Below are 19,601 nucleotides of genomic sequence, written 5' to 3'. Positions count from 1 at the left end.
GCTCTGACCACTTGCCTGTCCCTGGGAACATAGCCAAAAGATGAATGGACGGATATGGTCTCCCATCACATGGAGCTTGGGGCTAAGACAGGAGTGGGATGTTAATCAAAGAACCACACAAATAAACACTGGCCATAGGCCCAGCTGAAAGCCAGATGCCTTGTGGCTACAGCAGATCTCTATGCTCTAGAGCGCCAATCAACAACAAAAAATGACACTGGGGAGGCCTGACTTGTTTTTCATGACCTCAAACTGGCTCCTGGTGAGGACCCTTAACTCAGAATTTTGCTACAACCTAAACTCTAGCTAAGATATGTGTGTAGCCTGGAAACCTCATTTTATTAGAACTTCTCTGCCCATGAGTCCATGTCCAGCCTTCGGGTACCCCCAGGGTCTCACAGATGTGTCCGGGTCCCCAAGAGTCCCATCATAACCTCCAAGCCTGCCTGGGAACATGAACCAATAACTCCTGTCCGTAAGGAGTACCACGGCTTGCAACTACCCCACCCATCGGCGCAAACAGCCCGCTGGCAGGCCCGCCCCGCCTCACGCAAGGATAGTGTGGCCACGTGCCCACGTGGCCAAGAAGCGCAGCGTGAGGCGGGGCGACAGGAGGGGGCGGACCTTCAGGCCCAGGGCGCATCCCAATTGGCTTTCAGTGCTGTCTTTGATGCTGGGCCACTGAGGGCGCCCTTCCTTGCCTTTTGGCTACGGCTACGTGGGTTGGGCTGCTGCTTTGGCAGGAGTTGGCGGCAGTGTGAGGTGAGAGGCACAGGGGTGGTGGCAGGGTAAGGTCAGAACTGGCCTGGGAATTGTCCAGAGATATTCTTGCGTGGGTAGTTGGACCGAACCAGCCCTTTGGGAGCCGGGGGGTGGTTGGACAAGAGCAGGCCGTGCGAGTCTCCATGCATGGGAATCATCCTATGAGCGAGGGCGCGGGGGTTGGGGGGTGGGGGGATGTCCCATGACCTGAGGGATGGCACTGGAGAGTCCTACTTTGCCTCTCCCTGGGCCTCACGTTAACCTGGGCCCGGAGAAGGGGGCATCCAGGATAGAAGTTAGGCCCTGCCACTCGGGCACGGGCCGTTTCTTCCCTCTTGGAGCATCTCAGAGAACGCCCACCGGGGATCTGGTGACGGACAGGACGTGGGTCTGAGGGACCCCGGGTGGCAGAGGCGAAGGGGTTATGTTCCAGTTGAGTCTTAAAGCATACTTTCTGCATATGGTGTTTTGGTTAAAGAACAGGCAAACGGAAGTTTGGATTTTATTCTTTTATCAGGAGCTGCAAACTCTAATGTACACTGGGGTTAGGCATCAAGTGTAACTGATGTAGCAAACTGGAGGGAGCATGGTGCTGGATAAAGGGACAGCAGCAGCTGGGCTCTAGCCAGAAGCAGCCCCTGTGGGATGCAAGCCCAGAGATGCCAGGTCTCAGATTTCTCACAGCAGCAGCTGGAAACCTTGCCTTTTTTATGTAACAAGCTCTGCGTTTTAAATGTTGGTGTTAGTTCATAATATTTTAGAACACTGTATGGGCCAAAGAAAATTTATATGGGTGAACTGAATTTGGCTTTCTGCTTACCAGTTTGCAGCTTCTGTCGTAGGGAGGGTGGTGAAGAACATCCAGTCAGGAGCTACAGGCAGACTGAGATCTATCCTCATTTTAGGGTTTTGAGCACTAGAAAAGTATAACCCAAAACTGACCTCTGGATTTTGTAAGCTGAGTAGTTGACTTAGTTGGTGGATCAGGGTTACCCTTGTCCTTTGCTCTGCCCATTTGGGGCTAGCACAGATCTAGTGGGGTTAGATGTTTGAGGGAAAGGTGGTTTGGGGCTGAGGAGCAACCATCCTCCTTACAAGGCAGGTGGGACTCCCCGCATTGCAGCTTCAGCTTAAGAGCACCCTGTGCCAGCTATCTGTTGATGAAGCTGTGAGAACATTTTCAAAGGAAGGAGTGCATGTGAGGTAAGGGCCTGTACACATTGAGTTTCTATGACTCTTATTGCTTGGCTTAATGGTTAATGGTTCTAGATTGTGCTCATTGGGCACTGTGGAGGGGGGAAACCCAGAGGAATTCTGGGATATGGTCGTTTCAGTCAGCCAGCCAGCCCTTTCTGGATCCTTCCTGTGTACACAGCAGACTGCTGGTACATGAAAAGATAGTTGCAGCCCTTGCCCTCAGGTCACTTTCAGATGATGTTGTGGTTACCGAGTGCTGCTCTGACAAGAATATACCACAGATGGGATAGCTGAACAAACAGGAATTTATTCTCTCATAGTTTGGAGGCTTTAAGTCCAAGTACAAAGTGCCAAGCTCTAGGGGCTGGGTGAAAGCCCCTTACCCTTGGGCTTCAGCTCTGCCTCCAGCTCCCGGCCCACTGGAGCTAGAGGCTTCTTCACTCAGACAGCTGCTGGCTGCTGAGGCTGCCAAGCCCAAGGTTGACAGATAAAACGGCACAATCCTGATGTTACCAAACCACACAGCAGGCCATTAATTCAAGTCTATTGTAAGTCCCAAGGTCGGCAGAGCATGGCAGGCTACTAAACAACGACATGGCTGCATGCAGGGTCCAAGCATACCATAAGCTAGAGACCGTTCCCCAAGGCTTCTGCTTATATATGGAAAGCAGACCACATACCCCAAGCAGCTGCTCAGCTGCTTGTGGTAGATCCCACCATGGAGTTGATTGCCAGTCTCATCCTGGGGAATAACTACCACCAGCTGCCCAGCCACTCAACCAGGCCCAGCCAAGTTGATACACAAACATAATCACCACAGATGACATGGGGAGGTGAAATCTCAGCTCTGAAGGTGGGCTTCACGTGACTGTCCAGCAAGCTTGGGTTGGGGGACTCAAGGTGGAGAGGGAAAACCTAGAGCATGGTAAGAGGCATTACGCACTGAGAGCAATGGGCAGAATTTGGTAGGATGGTGAAGATAGGAAAAGACATTCCCAGATGGGTGTGTACATATTGGGGTAGAGATAATGTAAATAGCTGGACCAAGCTATGAGGGAATTCTACTGTCACATGGGGTCACTATTGAGTCAGCATCAGCTCTCTTGTACCCAACAACCACAGCAACCCATTAGGGATATGGTGAGATTAGGCCAAGAGGGATTTTTTAGGGCCTGATATTTGTGTGTGGGGGGTGTTGTTCAGTGCTATTGTATAGGAAGTAGATGTTTATCCAGGAGAATGTGGTGGTGGGCAGGAGGTATCTGAGAAGATACCAAAGGGGTCTTCTGTAGGAAGTGCTGTATGAGAGGGGGCATATTGTGGGAAAGTATCTTGTCCCCAGCCTGGTGAGCATTCTGTGTGGCATTTCTCTGAATTCTATGCTTCAGCTGCCCCCTACCTAGTGCCCAGCCTACATCCCTGTAATGATAGAGTAGATGAAGGGCAGCCCTGTGCCACGGAGGAGAAGAGCAACTGAGCTGGTCTGGTGGCTTTCTGGTGCTGTTCTGCCCTGGCAGTTTTGTACCTCCTTCCTGCTAATCTCCATACCCTTGTCCTTTTCCACTGCACAGAAAAAGTCTGAGTCTCAGCACTGCCCCCATCTGTGCTGGGAAGTGGCAGAGTAGGTACTGATGGTGAGACAACTGATCCTCCTCATGTTGACATGAGGGAGCCCCTTACCTGGATCCTGAGAGACCTTTTACACACAGCTGGCTTCTTGGTAGGACCAATGTGGGGATGAGGTAGGGCTTTGATTTGAGCCCCTTTCCTAGCTTCCAACTCAGGTTCTCCTCATCACTGCTAGCTTGATTGTTGCTTGTCTGTCTTGGGATTGGGGCCTTAGGGATCACCCCAGAGACCCCTGTACCTGTAGGTACTCCCTCCATTCTTCTACCTGTTCCCAGATCAGGTTCCTGTGGGGATAGGCTGAGGCAGCTGGTTCCCAGATCTCCAGGGCTCTCATGGATACCATGTTGGGAGCCAGGCTTCAGACCCAGCAGAATGAGAGGAGCAGACACCATGGCCAGGAGGTAGTGTGGTAACTTCCATTCCCAGAACACCTTCTTCCCTATCCCCATCCACCTCTCCTGTTGCTTGGTTGGGCCCCCTCCTCCTGGAGCCTCCCTCCCTCTACCATGAACTTTGAGTCCTTTTACCTCTCCCTGTGGCCCTTTTCCAGACTAGCCTGTGGTCCTCAGGCTTTGGGATGAAGCTAGAGGCTGTCACCCCATTCCTGGGGAAGTATCGTCCCTTTGTGGGTCGCTGCTGCCAGACCTGTACCCCCAAGAGCTGGGTAAGTAATGGTAGGGGCAGGCAAAACCCTGGGAAGCTTGAGGTAGCTTGGTTCTGGGAACTACGGCTCTGGGAAGCCACTTCCTTTATGTCCTTCCAAGCTGTGGCCCTCGGTTGACCCATGCGTCTGCTCTTGTCTTTCAGGGTAATGGATGAACTAGTATTGGTGTGTTTGGGGGCTGTGGCTGGTTCCCTAGGCCTGGGAGAGTTGGGTGGGGAAGTGCAGAGGGGCCTGAGAAAAGGTAGGGCATGACCAGAGAGTTGCCTGCATGAATGCTGGTATTCAGTTTTGGGGACACTTGCTCACTCAGACTTCTCCAAGCACTCAGCCCATTTGAAGGCCTCTGGTGGCACAGTGGTTAAGGCATTCAGCTGCTAACCAAAAGGTCAGAAGTTTGAACCCACCAGTTGCTGCATGGGAGAAAGATGAGGCAGTCTGTTTTCATAAAGATTTACAGCCTTGGAAACCCTGTGGGGCAGTTCTTCTCTGTCCTATAAGGTTGATAAGAGTTGGAATCGACTCAATGGCGGTGGGTTTGGTTTTTTTTTGTGTGTGTGTCCATGCCATGTGCTGGTGTTGCTGGGGTGAGGGTTCTGGTGGAGATCTAGGCTTTATATTCTCTGCTCTTGAGACTGGTAAGAGGAATAGCATCAACACACAATTACAGAGTGTGGAGCTAAGGGGGAGAGTAGAGATATGTAGAGTACAGGGTACCCAGAGGAGGGAGGGGGACCTTCACTGAGGAGGGCCCTAAAAGGATGAGAGGATGTGTTCCCCTGCAGCAGAGGGGAGAAGGAGAGTAGGAGGTGTTTGCACACATGATACAGGTAGATCTGTTTCTCTTTTGTCTCTAGTTCACCAGTTCCACAGGATATTAATAAACGTTACCCCCAAAAAAGTGTTCCTTGATCAAATCTGAGTTAATCAAATTTATAAAGGTTTCTTGCCTACAGGACTTCGCAGAAACTTTAGTATGCTACTCTCCAAGAAGGTGATCCTGTACAGAGTGCAACACCTAGCATTTTGACCAGGGAACTCTTTTTCCTGAGCCTGTCTTCAGAAGGTGGGGTTGAACATGTTTTGGGAAGTGCTATGGTATAGCCCTGGCTCTTGGTAGATTTGATAGGCCATCAGGCACAGACTAGAGGGGTAGGGTAGGGATGTGCCCTTGCCAGTCTTTGAAGGCCCCTTGGACATGTTCTCTCTCTGTCTCTTGGACAGGAGTCCCATTTCCACAGAAGCATAATGGATCTAGGCTTCTGCGATGTGATCTTGGTGAAGGAGGAGAATACCAGGTAGCTGGAGCTGGGGGGTGAGGTGGGGTGATGGGCAGAGCCCCTTGTGCAGAGGGCTGCTGGGTTCCTGCTTTGGTACGATTTTCTTCTGAGGGAAAAAGAAGAGCCCATGTCCTCTGGTACACACCCTCAGGCAGGGGAGCCAGACTGGATACTCTCCCACAGTTCTTTCTTCTGAGAAGTTTTTGATTGCCCCTGGATGTCAGGCCCTGAACCTGCACCTCACTCATTTGGGAGAGGGGTGGGAGTAGGGCACAGGCACACAGTTCTTCCTGCTCCATGATAAGCAAGCTCAGGTATTCCTGGGGTGGGGTCCTGTCCTGCTCAAGTAGCCTTCTGTGGGCTCTGATGTGTATATGGTGTAAGGGTGGGCTCTCTCTAAAAGCTGTCCCTGATGACTCTGGGGGCTGTGCTCAGGTTTCGAGGCTGGCTGGTTCGGAGGCTCTGCTATTTTCTGTGGTCAATGGAACAGCATATACCCCACTGCCCGGATGTCCCACAGAAGATCATGGAAAGCCCTAAGTAAGGAGGCAGGGACCTGGCTCTGGCTGGTCCTACTGGGATCCTTGAAGAAATGACAAAGCCTCCAGGCAGGGGTGGCAGAAGGGGCTGGCTGTGGAAAGGCTTCTAGAATAACAGCTTTGCCTGAGGCCTTTCCTTAAAGATTATGGGCATAATGGAGGGTGAAGACTAAAGGCTATGTTTGGGGAGGTGGTGGGACAGAGGGAGGTGGCTTGAGAGACCTTGGGGTGCCTCAGCAAGAGGGCCAGAGCCAGAGCCCTGGCCTGCCTCATCCTGACTGCCCCATAACACAGGGTACAGAGCATCATCTCAGGGAGGGCCCCAGGAGGGGCTGGAGAAGGTCAGTTGCCGAGTCATGTGAAGAAAGAGGTACAGCGCATCCTGGACCACATCCAGGCCCCACCCCGCCCCTTGCTGCTCAGGTATATCTATGCTGAGGGGCACTCATCCCTTGGTGGGGCCACTGCCCTTCTAGAGAGTAGGAGGTGGTTGGGCTTGAGGAAGGGCAGGGCTCCATTCCTGTGGGAGCTGGACAGTGTGTTTACCAGAGTGGGTTACAGACTGCTGTCACCACCTCCCTCCCCTTCCCATTGAGGGGAGGAGTCACCACCATGCACTCATCTAGCACCTGTATGAGCTATTAGGTGTAGGGCAGTACTCCAGGAGAACTGAGGTGGTACACAAGTAAACTGAGGTACAAACAGCTACAAGAAGAAAGGAACGAGAGGCTGATGCTGAGAATACTTGGAGGAGGAGGAGGAAGAGACTTCTAAGCCACGGCCTGAAGGAAGAGAAGGAGCCTGACTTGGGGGAGCAAGGATGGGGTGGGAGGGGACATACCTGATAGAGGGACTAGCATGAGCTAAGGCCCCTGGGTAGGAAAGGGCTTGATTTGTTCTAGAAGCTAAAAGAAAGCTGATGTAGTTGAAACTTAGCAAGGGAAAGAGAGTTGTTTGAGATGAAATTGAGAGGTAGAAGGGACCTGATCATGCAGGACCATATAAGAAGTTTGGGTTTGATTTCTAAGTACACTGAAAACCAGTTGAAAGTCTTTAAGTAGGGAGAGACAACATGATGGATTGGGGTCAAGAGGGGAAACCAGAAGACCATTTGGGAGGAGGCTATTTTGTTCATTTAGGTGAGACATGATGATAGGTAGTAATGGTAGAAGTTGAAAAAAGTGGCTTGAGAAATCAGTATAAAATTAACAGAACTTGCTGATGGATTGTATAGTGGGGTGGGGCAATAAGGGGAAAAGGGAGAAATCACAGGAGAACTGGGTTCCTTGCCAAGCAGCTATTGGTATATATGGGGAGGAGACAGGCTTGAGGAGGAGTGAGGATGTCCTTGGTCCAGGAAGGATGGTATGGACATAAAGAACGTCAGATACCCGACATGCTCACAGAGACACTGAGTAGGCAGTTGCATATATGAGTCTGGAGTTCAGAAGAGAGGCTGAAGCCAGGGATATACATTTACAAAGGCTTATCATACAGATGATGTTTACAGCCAAAAGGATGGATGAAGTCACCATGCAAAAGAGACCTCAGTACTGTGTGTCTCAAGGTCATCTGTCTTGAAAGTGCTGAGAGATGGACTGAGCAAGGACAGGAAGTAGAGGTTGCCAGTCCCCTCACCCAGACCTCCACTATGACAGTTCTTTGACTTTGTTGAGACTTCCAGCCCTTTGACCTGAGTAACCACCTTTACACTAGCCATCAGTCCCCCTCCCGTCTTTCCTGCCTTCCCAGCCTGGCTTAAATTCCTTGGTTCATCATGAGAACAGTGCCCTTGTGAAGAAGTGACAGGGCAGAACCCCAGTTCTGTTAGAACACAGCTGCCTACCTTCTCTGTCTGTTCACCTAAGCGGCCAAACATTGTTAGAGAAAAATACAACCAGCTAGACCAGTTTCCTTTATGATTGCAGATCTCAAAAGGGCACACAGCACTGCACTGTTGACTGAAGTCCTCATCTCATGCTTCATGCTTGTCCTACCACATCTCTATACTAACTGCATCTACATGGTTGTCTTTCTGCCTCCAGTTGAAGCTGATGTCCCCATAGAGCCTGTGGACAACCTCTCTCCCCAAGGACTTTGCCCCTTCAGTTATTCCCATTCCTTCTTTTATCACTAAACCCTCCCTTTTTATTCCACATTACCCAGTAGGTTGCAGAGAGCAAGCTGGTTTATACTCTGAGAGCATCTTGGTGCTTTAGTTTCCTTTATGGTAAATGGTGGTAGGGAGGTGCTCTGTGGTTGATAGGAGGCAGAGCACTATGAGATCTTTTGAGCATCATAGCCTAGCAGCTATGGGACCTGGTGTCAGGGCCAGCATCACTACTACTTAGCATTCTCTACTGTTAAGCAGTTTCTTTAAGCTCTCTGAGCCACACTTTCCTTTTCTGTTAAATGAGGAGAACAATAACCCCTGCCTTAGAGGATTGCCAGAGGGCTTTGGGCTGTGCCTTTTGGCTGGTGACATCCTGCCACACCTCAGGCTGGGCCATCTTTCCCCAGGCTGTTCAGCTGGGTGCTGCTGCGGTTCCTGAACTGCCTCTTCTTGAATGTGCAGCTCCACAAGGGTCACATGAAGATGGTTCACAAGGCCTCCCAGGCGGTAAGGCCAGCCCTCCGTTGGGACTGGGATGGCGGGAGCAGAAGAGCAGAAGCTAGGCTAAGCCCTAATGTCAGAACCAGCCCCGTCAGCTGGTGGGAAAAATCCTCTGCTCTTTGGCGACCTCCTCTTAGTGTCTCATGGTCCTGCTCCCATGGGGCCGCCTGTAACGTCTTTTTGTCATGGTCTTAACCATTATGTTAGTATATTACCTTAATAATTGTTGGAAAAGTTCTACTTTTGGGAAATGTGCTTAGAAGGAGGAAGTGTTCTGCCTAACCCTCCTCTCTCTGGGGCTGCCCTGGGTGTAGAGGCTGCTGGGTGTCTGCTCCTTGCCTTCAGGGTGGGGGCAGACTGGCACTCCCTCTGCCTCTCTCTGGGGCAGGGCTCGCCGCTCGTCTTCCTCTCCACCCACAAGTCTCTCCTAGATGGCATCCTGCTGCCCTTTGTGCTGCTTGCCCAGGGCCTAGGTGTGCTTCGTGTGGCTTGGGATCCTCACACCTGCTCCCCTGCCCTCAGGTAAAAGCCTTGTGCCCCTAGACACACATAGGGGAAGTCCCTAGGCTAGGACAAGGGTATGTGGGGGCATGTATGGGGACCTGCAGGCAGCAGTTCCTCAAAGGCCCTTTACCTGGACTCTTTGCTCAGGTAGAGGAGCAGCAACAGGCCCTAGGGCCACACCTGGCCTTCTGGTGTTCAGGCAGGACCTAGGCTGGCCCTCATCAGGCTATGGTTGTCACTGACATCCTGCTTGGTCCCATCTCTGGAACTCCTTCCCTCATCAAGATCTGCCCTGTGCTCCACAGGGCTCTGCTGAGGAAACTAGGGGCACTCTTCCTGCCTCCAGAAGCCAGCCTCTCCCTGGACAGCTCTGAGGGGGTCCTGGCCAGGGCTGTGGTTCATGTGGTAAGTACCCCAATGGTTGTGTATGGGGCAGGACAAAGGTATAGGGGTCGGTTTCTGATCTGGCCTTGATGCCCACCTTTTCCTTTCCCCCCACACCAGGCCATAGAACAGCTTCTGGTTAGCAGGCAGCCCCTGCTCATCTTTCTGGAGGAGCCCCCTGGTGTTCGGGGGCCACGGCTGTCAGCCCTAGGCCAGGCGTGGCTGGGAGTGGTGGTGCAGGCAGTCCAAGCAGGCCTTGTCCCAGATGCTGTGCTGGTGCCAGTGGCTGTCACCTATGACCTGGTTCCAGATGCTCTGCCTGACATACACCATGTGAGACCCTCCTGCCCCCTTGGGACTCCCAGGTAGACAGCAGCTCCAAACAAGAGGCACAATATTGTATTCTGTGTTCAAGTTCCCATAGGGCTGAGGTCAAGAGAGGTGTGCAAAGGAATCCACTCCCTATAGTCATTATCCTGTAGCACTTGCCAAAGTCATTATAGTTATCTCATTTAATCTTCAAAAGATCCTGCAAGGAGGGTTTGCACCTGCTTTTTGGAGAAGCTAGGGTCATGAATCAGATTGGGCCCAAGATAAAGTTGAATAGGCTGCGACCAGAGGGCACATCTTTGGAGAGTGGCATAGGGTTGGCAGCCCTAAAACCGTTAGTGATGTCTCACATGTGCTGACACACTAAGTCTCTCCTGCCCTACAGGCTTCCACCCCACTGGGGCTGTGGACGGGAGTTCTGGGTATCCTGCGGAGCCTGCGCAAGTGTTGGGGCTGTAGACACCGGGCCTGTGTCCGTGTACACCTGGCCCAGCCCTTCTCCCTGCAGGTAGGGAGCAAGTTAAGCAAGACTGGAAATAGTCACTTTGAGGTGCAAGTCATCTGTCTGTTCTGGGGCTTCTGGCAGCCTGGCCCTCAAAGTCCCTGCAGGGCTAGTGCTGACCTTAGGTGGGCTATGTGTAAGTGTCATGGTGGGCCAGGGCAGGCCATCTAAGAGCTTTGTTCTGGCAGGAATATACCATCAATGCTAGGAGCTGCTGGGGCAGCAGGCAGACCCTGGAGCAGCTGCTGCAGCCCATTGTGCTGGGTCAATGGTAGGTGCAGAGGAGTGTTGGTCTGGGGCATGGGGCAGCCCTCCTGGCCCAGCTGTGTTATGACAACCCCTCTCCCAGGCTACATCTCTCTCTTTCTCTCTCTCCTCTCCCTCCCTCTCCCTCTCTCTCATTCACTCTTTCTCATTCACTCTCTCTCACACACACACACACACACACACACACACACACACAAAACCAGCTCCAGCCTTTCGTCCCCAAATATCCTTGGCTAATCAAGCAGAACAGTATCAGGTGTCTCCCCCTACTATGATCTGGGTATGGGATGTGGCACACGGACCTGGACACATGAACCATCCCCTCCTCCAGGGCTGTGGTGGGGGAAATACCTTTACCTTTGAGAAAGTCTAGGGGAGGGAGGTTTTGTTTTTAGGTTTGATCCTTTCATCCTGTCATCTGTGTCTTTATCTCAGGACTGCTGTCCCAGACACTGAGAAGGAGCAGGAGTGGACCCCAGTAACTGGGCCCCTCCTGGCCCTTAAGGAAGAGGACCAGCTCCTGGTCAAGAGGCTGAGCCGTCATATCCTGAATGGTGAGGATGAACTGGATCTGGGCCTTTGAGGGGTGGTTCTTGAGCAGTCCCCTCTCTCTCTCTCTCTGGGTCAGCCAGTTGTTAGGTTCCTCCATCCCAAGGGTTCTTCCTTCCACCCTCCCTATGAGGCACACTACTTGGAAGGGAAGGAGCTCTGGTAGCATAGTGCCTAAGGCACTTGACTGCTAACCAGAAGGCTGGCGGTTCAAACCCACCAGCCACTCCTCGGAAGGAAGACTGGCAATCTACTTCTGTAGTGATACTGCCTTGGCAACCCAAGGAGGGGTCGCTATGAGTCAGGGCTGTCTCGATGGCACAGAACAACAACAACAACAACAACAACAACTTGGAAGGGATATCCAGGGAAGAGTGGAACCTACCCCCCGGGCAGTGTGGAGCATCCTGCTTTCTTTGCAGGGCAGCCAGGGAAGACCTGAGGGGCTGCTGAAGGAGCACATGATAGGCTGCCTGCACTGTAAGATGGAGTTGTGCAGTGAGGGTGGTACCCAGGTCTAGCCTACCTCGGTCACACTGAGCCCGTTGTGGGCTCGTAACTTCACCCTTGAGCCCGTTTCTTTAGCTGAAATTGGGGATAATGTTAACTGAATGGAATCATTTATGCAGGGGACTTAACACAGTGCCTGGTTCAGAGAGTGCTTCTCCTAACAGAATTATCTTTATTGCTCTCTTCTGAAGTACCCCTTTTGTAGCCGACATTGTGGATTGATGAGTGGGGTCTTTGAGAGACAGGGAAGGTCTCTGGGCATCTGGCTTGGCTCTCAGCGTGTAGTTGATAAATGCAGATTCTCTGCCAGGAAGAGTGGGACCCAGGGATCAGGCCTGCTCACCTCCTCCCTGGGTTGGAGTTGTGTGTGTGGCTGTTGCCAGGGAGGCAGGGGAGTTTTCTTGGTTAGGAAGACTTGTCAGGGACCAAGCTTCTGGTCTCAATCCCTGACTAGCATTCCCTTTTCCCCGGCCCCAGCCAGCGTGGCAAGTTCGGCGGTGATGAGCACAGCCATTATGGCGACACTGCTGCTATTCAAGCACCAAAAGGTAGGGCAGAGTGTGATAGGGGGCCAGGGGAGGGGGTGCGGCCTCTTGCTCAGCCCTCTGCCCTGCCCACCCAGGGCGTGTTCCTGTCTCAGCTCCTGGGGGAGTTCTCGTGGCTGACAGAGGAGACGCTGCTGCGTGGCTTTGACGTGGGCTTCTCAGGGCAGCTGCAGTGCCTTGTGCAGCACACTCTGAGCCTGCTGCGGGCACATGTGGTACTGCTGCGTGTCCACCAGGGGGACTTGGTGGTGGTGCCAAGGCCTGGCCCAGGCCTTACACACCTGGCACACCTCAGTGCTGAGCTGCTGCCTGCCTTCCTGAGTGAGGCTGTGGGTGGTGAGTCCTGAGGGCCCAGCACAGGTGGGATGTGTTTGCAGGGGTAAGGGGAATGGTTTCCTTCCACATGCCCACCCTTGTGTACTGCCTTCTCTACCCCTAGCCTGTGCTGTGCGGGGGCTGCTGGCAGGCAGAGTGCCACCTGAGAGGCACTGGGAGCTGCAGGGCGTGGAGCTGCTGAGCCAGAAAGAACTGTATCGCCAGATTCTGCTGTTGCTGCACCTGCTGCCACAGGACCTGCTGCTCCTGCAGGTCAGGCCTCTCCCAGTAGCCTGGCTCTGGGCCTGCCCCTCCTGATTGTGGGAGGGGGGCCATCTCTGCTGAGCTTCTGAGACCACCTGTGGCAGTGGGTCTAGCCTTTCTCTGCCTCTGTTAGTCCCTGCCATGCACCTTGCTCTTAAGGCCACATGGTACCTCTTTCTCTCTAGCCCTGCCAGTCTTCCTACTGCTACTGTCAGGAGGTGCTAGACCGTCTCATCCAGTGTGGGCTCTTGGTTGCTGAGGAGGTAGGCAGGGCAGTTGGAGACAAAGCTTCTGCTTGGGGCCTGGGCTCTTTCATTCTCTCCCACTGAGTGACAATTGCCCACGGGCTTGTCTCGCTCCATGTTTACTGTGGGGGGGGGGCAGCCTTCTGGACTAGCAGCTGGAGCCAGGGCAAAGCCTGGCAGATGCGAGCAGCCTGCGTCCTCCCTCTACTACGATTTGGGCAGCCCACATCTGCCCTGGGCCTGTGTGTCTATCATGACAGGAATAGACAGATGTGCCTCTGAGGTTCTCTGTATACCCCCTGCCTCCACATTTCTTATCCACATGGGTGTGGCCCTTGGGGATGGATACTCATATTGTCTCACTCTGCAGGTTGGCTCAGCAGATGCCATGGTCTGGTGTAGCCCTGGGCATCCTCTTGGGCTCCCTGGATCTGCTTTTTTTTGGTTTCACCTGCATGCGCCTGGTCTGGGGTGTAGGGCTGAATGCTGGCCAGCCTGGTGGTGACCAGTGGCTCTCATGGCCCCCAGACTCCAGGCTCCCATCTGGCCTGTGACACAGGGCGACAATGTTTGAGTGCAAAGCTGCTGTGGAAACCAAGTGGGGACTTTACTGATAGTGACAGTGATGACTTCGAGGAGGCAGAGGGCCGGTACTTCAGGGTGCGTTGGGAGAAGCCACCCAGGGAGGCTGTAGGGCAGTGTAGGGTGGGAGGTTGCTCCTTACGCTGGCCTTTCCCTCCTCCAGCTCAGCCAGCAGTCACGATGCCCTGACTTTTTCCTCTTCCTCTGCCGCCTACTCAGCCCGCTGCTCAAGGCCTTTGCACAAGCTGCTGCCTTCCTCTGCCAGGGGCAGTTACCTGATACAGGTGAGGCCCTCCCTGGTCTTGAGTCTTGGAAACCTCCCCAGGCCATCTAGCCTTGTCACAGGCTATGCCTGAGGCTCCCTTGGTACAGACCCTCACTTCCCTTGTACTCCTCAGAGAGGCTGAGTTCACAGCAGGGGCTGTGTGTGTGCGAGGTACCGGGTCCAGGTGTTGTTCTGTGTCCACAGAGTTGGGCTACTTGGAGCAGCTGTTCCAGTTCTTGCAGGCTACGGCCCAGGAGGAAGGGTTCTTTGGTGAGTCCAAATAGCCAGCCTAGGTCCCAGGGAAGCCAGTGGGTTTGCTCGTGGCTGCTGCCCCCTGCTTGGAAGTGGCAACCCAACACTAGGCAAGGAGAGCTGGAGAGGACTGAGGGCCTTTTGGTCCAGTCTGAGCCCTACCTCGGGGCTCACTGCCTCCCAACCCCCGCCTTTACCTCTATCTTCCCTCCAGAGTGTGTGGACCCAAAACTTGCCACTAGTGCTATCTGGACCTTCAGAGACTTGGGGGTAAGAAAGACTAGTCTCACCATCTACCTGTCTCCCTACCAACACCATCCATACTCCTGACTGACATGCTCGGTGAAGCCCAGGTGTGCAAACCTGGGGCTTACCCTGATGATGCCTTGTTAAGACCTTGGATTGACCCAGTGTCTCCTAGGAATAAGTATGGTGACAGCGGAGAGGGTAGGATGGTTTTCCTGCCCCACTTGGTCTCCCAAACCACTGACTCATTCTACTCCCAGGTGGGGTCTAAGGGGTGGTTTAAGAGATGAAGCAGCACACTGAGGCTTATCCCAGAGGTTTCACTGTACTTTCCTGGGGCACACTCCCCCTGGTGAGCATGCTCACAACCCTTTCCATGCCCCAGGTACTGCAGCAGAAGTCAAGCCCTGCAGGCCCCATGCTCCACCTGTCCCCAACATTTGCCAGCCGGGACAATCAGGAAAAGCTGGAACAGTTCATCCGGCAGTTCATCTGTAACTAGAAGTGGGGGCGGAGCCTGTGCCGACACCTAGAGCATGGCCATGTTCTAGAGCTAGAAGACAGAGAATAGCCTGGCAAATACTTAGCTGGACTACAAAATCTTTTGAGGTTTGACTGTCCCTTGCTATTTCTTGCTTTCTCCATTCTTTGGTGTAATAAACAGGGGGACTAGGTGACTGCAAGCCCAGCAGCATGTTTTTGGCATGTCTGTATGTGTCTGCTCTTTGATTCCCCAACCCTGTGAGAATGCCTTGTCTCACTCCTTTGAAACAAACCCTGAAAGAAGACAAACAGTAGCAGAAGCCAAGCTGCTGCTTTGGCCTGAGAAATTTATTAAGGGGTACTCCATCTCCTTTCCCTTCTATCTGAAAGAGGGCTGCAAGGGGTCTGGCACAGCCCTTGTAACACTCGGCCTTCCCTCTGCTGAGCTGAGAGAGAACAACATCTCCACCTTAAGTCCAAGAACGCAGCCAGAGCCCTCACACCACCTTGTTGATGATGACGCCTAGCTCTTCAATCTCACACTGGACTTCATCTCCCTTCTGTAACAGAGCAGGCCAGAAGAGTGTCAGTCCTTCAGTTTCATATACATACTCCTATGTACACATGGGAATTTTACAAGTCTGAGCCAAGACCCACCATGCCCCCTGGGTTCTTATTCCCATTCATTCTAACCAACCTACCTTGAGAAAGACAGGAGGTTTCCTGAATACACCGACACCTGGGGGTGTCCCAGTCAGGAAGATGTCTCCTGGGTAGAGAGTGACAAACCTGGGGCAAAGTAGACAGGCCAGGTGAGGCCATTGGCTGAGGTAGCAGAGACGGACAGAGGGCTTAGCCCAGACCCTGGTTGTATGTGGGTATGGGACCAGGTGGACCAAGAAAGGCTCCATCCCACTTACTGGGAGACCCAGGCAATTAGGTCTTCTGTCTTAAACACCATCTGGCTGGTGCTGCTGCTCTGCATCACCTCCCCGTTGACTCGGCAGCAGATTTTTAAGTTGTGTGGATCTGAAATGCAGAGCATACGATCTTGGGGCAATCTCTTTTTCCCTGCCCATATTTAGCTAGAAAATGAAAGCAGCAAGAGGCCTCATGACTTGCCAGGTGAAAGGGCTGTGCGTTGTGGGTCTCCTTGCGTGTGACTTGGCACTCCCTACCCTGTGATGTTCTGTGTACACGTTGGCCTCTTCAGGGTAGAAGCTCACCACTTAGCCTCCCTGTGTATCCACCACATTGCAGAATGCCTGGCATTCATCACTGCTTCAAAACCATAAGGCATTGGGTGATTTAAGGAAAGGAGGTCCCAGACTCTGAGCAGGGTGAGAGAAATGGCTAGGGTGTAATAGCACATGCAGGCACAGTGAAGCCTCACATACCTGATACTGGTAGTGGGGAGGTAGCCATAATATCATAGCTAATAACTCTTTCAACTTTTCTGATGGAGATCAATCAATGTGATTTACACACACATACAGCCCTTAGGTGTAGAAGCTGGAACGCAATTTAACTTTCTGATGACTCTGGCTTCAAAGGGGTGCTGGGATACAGTGATGCCTTTAGCACAGCTGAGCCATGTGGGCTGGACCTGTTCCCACTCTGAATGGCTGCATCAGCTGTGGGTTCAGAGGCTGCACTTGGCCCACTGTCTCTCCTCCAGACTTCATGTCCTTGCTGCTTTCAGTTCAGTGCTGCTCTGCATGCACAGCGACTTGGGTAAGGGCCTCTTGATGCATCTCCCTTGAGAAAATGCATAGTTTTTTTGTGATGGCCACTCTCTGTGATGCTCCAGAGCCAGGTGTACTTTCTACTTAAAGGCTGTTCCAGATGGTTGCAGCTAGAGGAAACCTGATCCACTGATCAGTGGAGCACTGCTCTTTGTAACTCACTTCCTGAATGCTAGAATTGGTATTGGAACTGCAGCTTCACAGCCTCTGCAGCTGTGTTATCTGTAGTGTGAAGGGACATGGGAAGGAGGGCTGCTGGAGAATTCATGGCTGAGGCTGGGAGACTTGCTAACGGAGTAAGCCGCAAAAGGGCAGCTGGTGAAATGGTACAACCACTGTGGAAAGCAGTATGGTGATTCCTTCAAAAGTTGGAATTAGAAATACCATTTGACCCAGCTATTCCATTACTAGGTATATACCCTAAAGAAGTGAGAGCCATGACAAGAACAGATATATGCACACCCATGTTCATTGCAGCACTATTTACAATAGCCAAAAGATGGAAACAACCTAGATGTCCATCAACTGAGGAATGGATAACCAAACTATGATACATACACATAATGGAATACTATGCGATGCTAAAGAATAATGTAGAATCTGCAAAACACCGCATAACATGAACTTGGAGGACATTATGCTGAGTAAAATAAGTCAGTCACAAAAGGACAAATATTGTATTAGTCTGTTATTGTAAAAGTTAAGGAAAGGTTTATCTATTGAAGGAAATTTTCTTTGTTGGTTACCAAGGGTAGGAGGGGAGGGAAGGGAATGCTGTTAGATAGATAGAGATAAGTATTGATTTGGGTGAAGAGAAGGGCAATGTACCAAATGTGAGTGACCAATATGGCAGCACTGAGGATGAGAAAGACATAGAGAGGTACATGGGAGGTACAGACAACAAATATGAACCCTTTTGCACATACAGTACTGCATTGTCAGTGAAGGATAACATGGGTATATGGGTGGATAGATGGGTGGACAGGCTGAACAATTAGGTATGTCTATGAAATGGGGAGTGTATCCAAGAACATATATAGGGTTGGCAGACAATGGTCCTATAAGTTTATGTGAATGATCAGAATTCCCAGGTGTATAGTAGAGCTGACAAGAGGCAAGGTTGTGGTCACTGCTTGGTCACAGCCAGCTACCCAGAGGGACCGAGTAGTTGAACCTGCAGGCTTGAGACCATAGTCACAGGGGACATCAAGCTCAATAGGCATAACATACTATAGAAAACATTGTTCCACCTCCTACTTTAGCGAGTAGCGACTGGGATCTTAAAAGCTAGCAAGCTGCCATCTAGATGCAACAATGGGTCTCTCCTCGTCCAGAGCAAAGAAGAATGAAGAAAACCAAAATTCATGGAAACAATTAGTCCTAGCGACTGGTAACCATCCGATCTGCAGCCTACATGACTATGATACCAGTAGAACTAGATGGTGCCTGGCTACCACTGTCATCCACTTGGAAGGGGATCTATGTAGGAGATCCTTGATGGAGAGGGAGAACAATGTGGAACAAAACGGAAAATCATTTGGAGGGAAAAAAAAAAAAAAGGTCAGGGGGACCAGGTTTGCTGGTCCGAAAGAGCCTGGGGGAACCACTGAGACTATGGCCCCTAACTTCCCTTCAGGTCTGGAATTGAACCCACACCTGTGATTTCCAGCCAAACAAAATACAGGCATATGAGTAAACATTTACCTCATATACTCTCCTTGGAGAGAACAATCATGGGAGAAAGAAGGGCTGCTTATGCACAGGGAGACAGCTCAGGGGGCAGGAGTTCATGGAGGGATGGACACTGGGAAGAGGTAACTTTGGGGAGGAAGTGGGAGGGGAGCTGTTGCATTGTGGTAAACTGTGGTCAATGTCATGAGACAAAGTATATGTAAACTGCTGTATGGAAAGTGAATTTGCTCTGTAAATCTTCACCCAAATCTCAATAATAAAAAAATTTTTAAAAAAAGGGCAGCTGGTGAGTGGGGGGCTCCACTCTAACTGGACTCCTGCTTCCGGGGGTAGGTTCTCCTTACTCTGAAGTATCTGTACAAGGGCAGAAGCAAGGTACCAAAACCAGAAAAGAGATCATGTGGGTATGGTAGAAACCTACCTGCTACACTGTCCTTGGTCACCAAGGCAGGGCCCAGGGGGCAGAAAGTATCAAAAGTTTTTCCCAGCAGCCACTGTTTTCCATTGCGTCTCATTTGCCAGTCCCGAGCACTTACATCATGTGCCACAGTGAAGCCAGCCACATGAGCCATGGCATCTGTGGCCTGTAGGGGTGAGGAGATTTGGCCAAAGTGGAGGTTAGATCACATGTGACACCAAACCATATGATAAAGGATCTCAAAGCTTTTATCCCACCATTGATAGCTAAGGCCAGGCAAATGTGGGCCGGGTAGGACAAAACAGCAGCAGGTGGGTGCTGAGCACTGCTCAGTGCTATGGCAGCCGGCATCGCCGAGCTGATGAGCAAGGTCAGCACCAACAGAGGTACCAGCTGGGGCCTCTGCTCCACTCTTACCTGGGAGTGCACCCCTTCCACCTCACCTTGATATGCTTGCCCTTCTTTCCAATGACCACAGCCATCTCCACCTCCCAGTCCACCTCCTGTAGGATGGGAACAGAAGCATAAACTGCTGTGGCTCTGGGACCCATTACCATCTCTGAGAAGCATCACTCTTTAACAGTGGGGGTCAGCTGCCAGCCCACTTTGCAATCACCATAGTGAACAATAGGGGAGGTGTGCCTTGTAGAGCCATAAACTTTGAGCAATGGATGTTAACACTACTGACTGGGGGGGGACGCACCTCCCCTCTGTGACTGTAGGCGACGTGTGTCTGTGGGTCTGAGTTTAAAAGTCAGTCTCAATACTTGCAACAAAGGATGAGTATTTTTTATATATAAAATGCATTTCTAGAGGCGGGG

General features: G+C 51.9%; 2 protein-coding genes across 2 annotated transcripts in view; one reads left to right on the top strand and one right to left on the bottom strand.

Annotated features, from left to right (window-relative positions):
- Positions 1-3,920: 3,920 nt before the first annotated feature.
- On the top strand, positions 3,921-14,944 carry GPAT2 (glycerol-3-phosphate acyltransferase 2, mitochondrial). Its single transcript, XM_042783521.1, has 21 exons — positions 3,921-3,989; positions 4,139-4,252; positions 5,474-5,547; positions 5,965-6,069; positions 6,363-6,491; positions 8,589-8,688; positions 9,071-9,204; positions 9,492-9,591; positions 9,691-9,903; positions 10,286-10,408; positions 10,591-10,673; positions 11,105-11,223; positions 12,206-12,276; positions 12,351-12,609; positions 12,713-12,861; positions 13,038-13,115; positions 13,626-13,757; positions 13,843-13,963; positions 14,149-14,214; positions 14,411-14,466; positions 14,828-14,944. The coding sequence occupies exons 1-21, from the start codon at positions 3,921-3,923 to the stop codon at positions 14,942-14,944; spliced, it is 2,412 nt and encodes an 803-aa protein (XP_042639455.1).
- A 478-nt stretch (positions 14,945-15,422) lies between these two features.
- FAHD2A (fumarylacetoacetate hydrolase domain containing 2A) overlaps positions 15,423-19,601 on the bottom strand; it is a 13,757-nt gene continuing 9,578 nt past the window's right edge. The window contains exons 3-7 of the mRNA XM_007959428.2: positions 19,224-19,283; positions 18,784-18,946; positions 15,846-15,954; positions 15,627-15,714; positions 15,423-15,485 (exon numbers count right to left, since the gene is read on the bottom strand). Coding sequence (XP_007957619.1) covers positions 15,423-15,485; positions 15,627-15,714; positions 15,846-15,954; positions 18,784-18,946; positions 19,224-19,283 — 483 coding nt within the window. The remainder of the gene's footprint in view (positions 15,486-15,626; positions 15,715-15,845; positions 15,955-18,783; positions 18,947-19,223; positions 19,284-19,601) is intronic.

This window comes from Orycteropus afer, unplaced genomic scaffold (assembly GCF_000298275.1).
Source record: "Orycteropus afer afer isolate SDZICR_OR568_19922 unplaced genomic scaffold, OryAfe1.0 scaffold00017, whole genome shotgun sequence".
Classification (NCBI taxonomy): Eukaryota; Metazoa; Chordata; class Mammalia; order Tubulidentata; family Orycteropodidae; genus Orycteropus; species Orycteropus afer.
This window is presented reverse-complemented; position numbering and strand designations above follow the sequence as displayed.